The sequence below is a fragment of the Miscanthus floridulus genome, chromosome 17 (assembly GCF_019320115.1).
Source record: "Miscanthus floridulus cultivar M001 chromosome 17, ASM1932011v1, whole genome shotgun sequence".
NCBI lineage: Eukaryota > Viridiplantae > Streptophyta > Magnoliopsida > Poales > Poaceae > Miscanthus > Miscanthus floridulus.
Genome location: NC_089596.1, coordinates 41039289 through 41048189, shown reverse-complemented (window position 1 = coordinate 41048189; position 8901 = coordinate 41039289). Strand labels below are relative to the sequence as shown.

Genomic DNA, 8901 nt, shown 5'->3' with positions numbered 1-8901 from the left:
CCAATCCGAATTAGGCTTCCAGCCCCTTAAGCGTGCGACCCTATGGGTTCACGCATACATAGACATGGCCCGAGTACTCCTACTCGGCCATTAGTTGATAGCGGCCTCTAGCAAGGCATGTCAACTCCTATGTGTACCCAAAGATCATATCAAACGAACCACCACAAAACCACATACTTGTTATTCCCTTGCCTCATGATATTTGGTCCAACTCATAGGTTAACACTTAACCCAAGCACGGTCATGCATTTCTTGATCTAATCATTAGAGTGATCCAGTGATATCTCTCTCATATATAGAGAGGGGCAAATTCTATCTTGATTGTCTGTCTCATAGCATGTTTCCCGACAAACCTAAAAACCACCTTTATAACTACCCTGTTACGGAGTAGCGTTTGATAGTCCCTAAGTAGATCGTTTCACATCTTGAATACATACAACAATCTCAGGTCTATGGACATAACGTACATGACGTGAATAGAGATAATAATGACATCTCACATTGGGTCAGTCCTGCCCCATGTCATACATGTGCCCACATTATTAGTTTGACATCTCCATGTCTATGACTTGTGAAACATAGTCATCAACTAATAATGTGCTGATCCATTATTCATGTGTGTCCTCACATGAACTCTGACTAGGGACAACATTAGAATAACCATACAAGGAAAAGAGTTTCACAAACAATTCACATAATTGCTAATCGATACAGGTTGTCTTTAATGGAAATTCAATGAACTCATAGTATATCATGGATACAAGGCAATATAATCATCTCTATGATCATCTCTAGGGCATACTCCCAACAATCTCCCACTTGCACTAGAGTTAATCTTGAAGATATCTAATACCCATAGCTCTCATGTGTGCCTCATGCTTAGGCTATGGAAGAGCCTTTGTCATAGGATCTACAACATTGAAATCTGTGTGTATCTTGCACATCTTGATCTCATCTCGTCTAACGAACTCTCAAATGAGGTGAAATTTCTGTAGTACATGTTAGTTCTTTTGGTGATTCCTTGGCTCCTTAGCCTACGCAATTGCCTCATTGTTGTCACAATGTAGATTCAATGGGCTAGACCCATTCGGAAACACACCAAGTTCAATGCGGAACCTCCTCATCCAAACACCTTCCTTCGTAGCTCTAGAAGCTGCTATGTACTCGGCCTCTGCTGTAGAATCGGTCACTGTCTCCTGCTTGGAACTTTTCCAACTTACAGCACCACCATTTATTGTGAACACAAAACCTAATAGAGAATGTGAATCATCCATGTCAGTTTGGAAGCTAGCATCGGTGTAACCATTTACAACGAGCTCCTCCTCACCTCCATAGATTAGGAACACATCTTTAGTCCTTCTCAAGTACTTAAGAATGTTTTTAACAAGTGTCCAGTGACTCTCTCCTGGATCAGCTTGGTACCTACTCGCAACACTTAGAGCATATGAGACATATGGGCGAGTACATATCATGGCGTACATGATGGAACCAACTGCCAGGCGTATGGAACCTTACACATGTGCTTCCGCTCATCAGCTGTCGAAGGACACTGTTTATCGCTAAAGCACATACCATGTGACATAGGCAAGAACCCTTTCTTGGACTATTCCATGTTGAATCGTTTCAACACCTTGTCAATGTACGTATCTTGGCTTAATCCTATAAGCCTCTTCGATCTATCTCTATAGATCTTGATGCCCAAAATGTATGCTGCTTCTCCTAAATCCTTCATAGAAAAAATATTATCCAGTGAAGTCTTTACGGATTGCAACATAGGAATGTCATTCCCAATCAATAATATGTCATCCACATACAAGATCAGAAATACAATAGCGCTCCCACTTTCCTTCTTGTAAACACAAGGTTCTTCTTCCTTCTGACGGAAGCCAAACCCTTTGACCACTTCATCAAAATGAATGTTCCAACTTCGAGATGCTTGCTTTAACCCATAAATGGATTTCTGAAGCTTGCAAAATTTTCCAGCATTGTTTGGATCAACAAAACCTTTGGGCTATATCATATACACGTCCTTATCCAAATTTCCATTTAGAAAGGCTGTTTTAACATCCATATGCCATATCTCATAATCGAAATAAGCAGCTATTGCTAGAATGATCCGGATAGATTTAAGCATCGCTACCGGCGAGAAAGTCTCATCGTAGTCAATTCCTTGAACTTGCCGAAAACCCTTTGCAACAAGTCGAGCTTTATAGATGTGAACGTTTCCATCCATATCCTTTTTCTTTTTATAGATCCATTTGCACTCTATGGGTCTAACCCCATCAGGCGGGTCAACCAAGTTCCAAACTTGATTGTTTCCCATGGAATCTATCTTGGATCTCATGGCACTTTGCCATTTCTCAGAATCTGGGTCCATCATTGCTTCCGCATAAGTCGCAGGTTCGTCATCGTCTAACAATAATAAATCCCCACGCAACTCACGGATTCTTGCTAACCTTCATGGTTGTGGCGGTGTTTCTATTGCCTCAGGTATCTCAACTTGTTCTGCTACATTAGCATCACTCGTAGAGTCCTTCCCAACTGGCTCATCTTGAACTTCTTCAAGATACACCATCTGTCCACTTTTCTCTCTTTTGAGAAACTCTTCCTCTAAGAAAACACCATTTCGAGCAACAAACACTTTGCCTTCTGATCGGTTGTAGAAGTAATACCCTAAAGTTTCCTTCGGATATCCCACGAAAAAGCATTTGTCTGATTTGGGTGTTAGTTTATCTATCATAAGTCGTTTGACATAAACCTCACAACCCCAAATTTTCAGAAAAGACAAACTAGGACTCTTACCAGTCCACATCTCATGTGGTGTCTTAACTACTGACTTAGATGGTACCCTATTCAATGTGAAAGCGGCTGTTTCTAGAGCATATCCCCAAAATGATAATGGCCAGTCTGACTGGCTCATCATAGACCAAACCATGTCCTACAAAGTCCAATTACGTCACTCGGACATGCCATTTCTCTGAGGCGTTCCAGGTGGCGTAAGCTGTGGAACAATTCCGCAACTCTTTAGATGATTGCTAAACTCGTGGCTCAAATATTTGCCTCCACGATCAGATCGCAAAGCCTTAATTTTCTTGCCACATTGATTCTCTACTTCACTCTGAAACTCCTTGAACTTTTCAAATGTCTTAGACTTATGTCTCATTAAGTAGACATAGCCATATCTACTAAAGTCATCAGTGAAGGTTATGAATTATTAGAATCCGCCTCTTGCTGTCATACTCATTGGTCCGCACACATCAGTATGTATGAGTTCCAGCAAGTCTACCGCCCTCTCAGGAAAACCTATGAAAGGCGTCTTGGTCATCTTGCCCAATAGGCAAGCCTCACATGTCTCGTATGATTCAAAATCAAACAAAGTTAAAAGCCCATCAGAATGGAGCCTCTTCATGCGATTCTCACTTATATGACCTAAACAACAATGCCACATATAGGTATGACTTAACTCATTAAGCCAAGGCTTTTTAGCACTTATATTATAGATAGGAGCATCTTCAAGATTTAAAATAAATAACCCATTCACAATGGATGCAGAAGCCACAAACATGTCATTTTTAGAGATCACACAACCATTGTCTTTACTCGCAAATGAATAACCATCCTTCGTCAAACATGAAGGTGACACAATGTTTTGACTTAAACTAGGAACAAAATAACAATTATTCAACTCCATAATAAATCCTGACGGGAGGTGGAGTTGCATCGTCCCGACGTTCAACGTAGCAACTCTTGCATTATTGCCCACGCAGAAATCAACTTCTCCCTTTTCCACGCTTCTACTTCTTATCATTCCCTGCATCGTATTGCAAATATGAGCAACCGATCTGATATCAAATACCCAAGAATTAATATAAGAATTAGCAAGGAAAATGTCCGTAACATAAACAACAAGTGTACAAGCTGTGGGAGTACCTTTACTGCCGCGATCCTTTATGGATTCCAGGTACAGCTTGTAGTTCCTCTTCCAGTGACCTTTCCCATGACAATGAAAGCACTCAGCATCAGTAGTTGGTCTAGCCTTGGGCGCAGGTGGGTTTGGCTTAGAGATCTCATCTTTAGCCTTGCCCTTTTTCTTCTTCCAAGAATTGCCCTTCTTCTTAAACTTAGGCTTGTTTTGGACCGCCATCACATGGCTACTACCAGCACCTTTTTTGATGTCAGCCTCTGCTATTTTAAGCATGCCACATAATTCATTCAAGCCCTTCTCCACCCCATGCATTTGGTAGTTCAAGACGAAATTTCCATAGCTGGGCGGAAGAGACGCGAGAATAAAATCAGTAGCTAATTCAGGGCCAATTGGGAAGCCCAGCTTCTCCAACCTCTGAGTGTAACCAACCATTTTGATCACATGTGGCCCAACTGCTGCGCCCTCTGCTAGCTTGGTTTTAGCAAAAGCCTTTGAGACATTGAACCTTTCAGTCCTGGCTTAAGTCTGGAACATATCATTGAGCGCCACGATCATATCGTGCGCTGCATGGTTATTGTCAAACTGCAACTGTAGATCTGGTTCCATACAAGCAAGCATAAGGCAACTCACTTCAAGATCAGCATCACATGCTTTCTTGTAAGCGTTTTTCTCTACAGCAGGTGCATTATCAGCAGGCTCATCTGGTAATGGGGTGTCTAGAATTTCTTCCTTTTTCTCAGCCCTGAGAACAATTCTCAGGTTGCGGATCCAATCCACATAGTTTGTTCCATTCAACTTATCTTTCTCAACAATTGAACGCAAAGTAAATGGTTGATTGCTAGGCACCATTTATCTACAACAAAAGTAATGCAAAACACTAAGACAATATATCCAAGATAGAGTAAACAATATTAAACCTTTAATATAATCTACTCCCACTAAAATCAATATCCCTCTATTAAAACTTAGTGATTCAAGACCCACAACTAACAAGTCTACTAGTGAGCTTTAGCATCACCGCTAGAAGACATGGTAGATTGGTAAGCAATTCTTTGCTAATCATATCACATATGACTCTTGTTGTTGGGTAGCATCTCTATGCTTTGGTGCCCAACTACTCATGCTCCAAGGTCCCTAACCGTTAGGATGACCATGTCCAAATAACCAACCCTTTTGCTGTAAGTATCCGATACGAACCTGTCTAGTCAAGGAAAACCAGTGGCACCCTAATTTCATAGACCCACCACCGATTGTACAAGACACATGACAGTGCAAGGTTTGGGGAAGCATTTTAACTTAAACATTGCCGAGGGATCGTTCTACTTCACCATCGCATGTAGACAAAAACATTATCGCACGTGAAAGTAGAACATAGTAAGAACAGCATTAACACAGATATAACATGGTATAGCCCATTGTTCCTTTAGGGATTTCCATCTCCATCGAACTGTTCCTCATGATGATCTCCATCTCCATGATCCATGCATCCCATCCTTCAGTGTTGATTCCACCAAGACTAGCTATCACTAACGCAAGGCAGTGAAGAAGATTACATAGTCGCGGATAGGATCATCACAGTTTGGCACGCAGGCCATTACATCAATTTGACAATATCTTAGTGGCTCCAGCCATATTGTCATACTCACGACATGCAAGCCATGAATTAATTACATACATGCATCACATACACATAAGGGCTATACCAGTCACAAATTCCTATAAAACAGAGTTAACTGATTCCGACGTCTAATCTTAAAACGCCGAAAACACCATCTTCCCGGCCATTTTTCACAAATCTAATTTCAGTGAAACCGCCAAAGGCGGTGAGAATCGGATGTAAAAAATTTTTCTCTACAATTTTCATATAGAGTTCGTCTCAATCCGAGGTCGTATACAAAATGTATGGTTGTTTTACCGAACAACACTTTTTCTTACACCCCGGCGCCCGGCAGTAGATCCAATCTATCACCGTTGCGCATCACATGCGCTCGGCTCTTGACCTAGGTTCAATTCGATCAATCTGATTGATGTCCATCTTGCCATGACTGGATTTACATGTATCACTTAACTCGGATGGCGGAATTCCGACCGGTACGAGTAGATCGTTACAAGACCAACACGGTAAAATCACGAACCATGATCAGAGACTCATCTAGAACCGCGCATATCTCCATACGCACTCATCCGAACCTATAACAACACAGTAATAGCTTTCACACCAATGTTGGGTTATGAGGATGCTACGCTAGCCGGAAAACAAAAATTTCGACCTCATAAACCAGGATCTACTGCAGGTTATAGATCATGGGATTACCACTAGACACGCAGGTGCAACGGAAGTGACTCGATGTAGTCAAACATATCGTAGCAGTGCCGTGCAGTTGCAAGGTCATCCGTCCATCCATCTGTCTTCGTGCGGTTCATCCTTGTGCTCCAGATGCAGCACCTTCGAGGTATCCACACGTATAGGGAGGAAGCGTCGCGCCTCCGGACTGCTAGGTCCGTGAGGAGCAACAGGCGCGGGCATAGGATGGGCAGCGGCGGCTGCCAAAAAGGCATGGGATTACTTAGCCCCATTGCCCATCCCACATATTTATAGGTGTCCCTAATGAGCTCCTAAGTTGGAGGCCCATTAGTAACCCTACACCTTGTCTAACTCGGATCCAATCTGAATTAGGCTTCCAGCCCCTTAAGCGTGCGACCCTATGGGTTCACGCACACATAGACATGGCCCGAGTACTCCTACTCGGCCATTAGTTGATAGCGGCCTCTAGCAAGGCATGTCAACTCCTATGTGTACGCAAAGATCATATAAGACGAACCACCACAAAACCACATACTTGTTATTCCCTTGCCTCACGATATTTAGTCCAACTCATAGGTTAACACTTAACCCAAGCACGGCCATGCATTTCTTGATCTAATCATTAGAGTGATCCAGTGATATCTCTCTCATATATAGAGAGGGGCAAATTCCATCTTGATTGTCTATGTCTCAGAATGTTTCCCGACAAACCCAAAAACCACCTTTATAAGTACCCTGTTACGGAGTAGCGTTTGATAGTCCCTGAGTAGATCATTTCACATCTTGAAAACATACAACAATCTCAGGTCTAAGGACATAACATACATGATGTGAATAGAGATAATAACGACATCTCACGTTGGGTCAGTCCAGCCCCATGTCATACATGTGCCCACATTATTAGTTTGACATCTCCATGTCTATGACTTGTGAAACATAGTCATCAACTAATAATGTGCTGATCCATTATTCATGTGTGTCCTCATATGAACTCTGACCAGGGACAACCTTAGAATAACCATACAAGTAAAAGAGTTTCACAAACAATTCACATAATTGCTAGTCGATACATGTTGTCTTTAATGGAAATTCAATGAACTCATAATATATCATGGATACAAGGCAATATAATCATCTCTATGATCATCTCTAGGGCATACTCCCAACAACCTAAGCATAGCTGCTACTCGAACCTGTACTAGTAGGAGTCATAGGACAGTTATATCTATGCAGGTGGTTTTCATAAGATTAATGCACATAACATATATATATATATATATATATATATATATATATATATATATATATATATATATAGTTATTATAAAAAATAAGGATTATGCACTGGGGCTTTCCTTGGGCAGGCATGGTGTCAGTTGAATTAGTCATCGGTGGCTCCGAGACCTCCTCCCTCACGAGGATCTCCTCATATTCCTCAACGATCTTGTCGAACTCATGATCGTCTATGGTCACTATCTCCACCAACTCGTTCTCTACATGCATGCGATGATGACACAACGCTTAGCATTTAGACAACAACAACTAAACTACTAAGCTAGCTCTAATGACTAAGATACTAAGCTAACTATCATCTTCATCAAGCAAAGTGTTGGGTTCAACTAACAAACCCTTAGCTTGGCAAATTAAGGATATATCTGTATTTCTACTAGTGATTTAATGTATATTGAAACAAAGAGCATTTAACTACCCTAATGCTTAGTCTATTCTAAAGCTACAGAAATTACAGTGAGCACATAATAATACAATGAAGCTACCATTAAAATTTTAGGACTAAAGCTGTCACCAATTTACCACAAAAATTCCTACAATAATTAACTTAATATTATGAAGCACTTTCAAATGATTCAATAGCTCCTAGTGTCAACACAAATAAACATGAACAAAATACACCAATAAATATAACACAACTTTAGGAACCTAACAAAATTTGTTTCACAATTTTTGGACACCTACATGATTTTATATTATTTACCAAAGATCAGCTCAAAAATGAAATTAGAAAACTATTTACTAATCCCTTGGAAACAGAAAACGGATTCTTCGTGCGGCCCGCACTGCGCAGCGCGCGCACGTGACGACTCGCTTCCATGGCCCATGTGAGGCCGGCCCACGCGCGAGGCGCCCGCACACTGGCACTTTTGCAACCACATCCTCGGTTTCCTCTTGAATCACACCGAAGTCCTAATACTATTTCCCTCTCTCATAGACCTTTTCACTTAACCCCTCGACCTTTTCCTAATTCACCCGCGAGCACCCCCAGCGAATCAGTGCACGGCGGTGCATCGGGTGGTGACACGGCGCGACCACACCGGCCACTAGAGGCTCGCACTGGCCTGTCGGTCGGGCCAACCTTTAACTACGGTCCAACCGCCTACACCAAACAGCAACACGGGGTGGCAAGACGCGCTGGAGCGAGCTGCAGTGACGCACGGCCATCCACGACGGTGGTGCACCCGCTCTGGTGAGCTGGGTCGCTAAGGACCTAATTTGCTAGTGAGTGAGCATCAGGAGACTACCATGTACTAGGATGAGGTGACAATTGGGGTGGAGGATGTCAGAGAAGGGGTGGCCATGTGCGTACGATAGTGCACCACGGTGGCACGGTCGTGTCAGCGGCGATGGGGAGGCGATAGCGGTTCCTCTAGCATGC

General features: G+C 42.3%; 1 protein-coding gene across 1 annotated transcript; it reads right to left on the bottom strand.

Annotated features, from left to right (window-relative positions):
- Nucleotides 1-1034: 1034 nt before the first annotated feature.
- On the bottom strand, nucleotides 1035-4357 carry LOC136515574 (uncharacterized). The gene is made up of 2 exons (XM_066509124.1): nucleotides 3931-4357; nucleotides 1035-1249 (listed from the first exon to the last, which is right to left on the bottom strand). The coding sequence occupies exons 1-2, from the start codon at nucleotides 4355-4357 to the stop codon at nucleotides 1035-1037; spliced, it is 642 nt and encodes a 213-aa protein (XP_066365221.1).
- Nucleotides 4358-8901: the final 4544 nt, after the last annotated feature.

Excerpts from the sequence above, each read along its gene's own strand:
- LOC136515574 (XM_066509124.1), bottom strand. The coding sequence starts at position 4,357 with ATGGTTGGTTACACTCAGAGGTTGGAGAAGCTGGGCTTCCCAATTGGC. Across the intron at positions 1,250-3,930 it reads AAAGGATCGCGGCAGTAAAG|GTTTTGTGTTCACAATAAAT; the intron begins GTACTCCCACAG and ends ATTCTCTATTAG.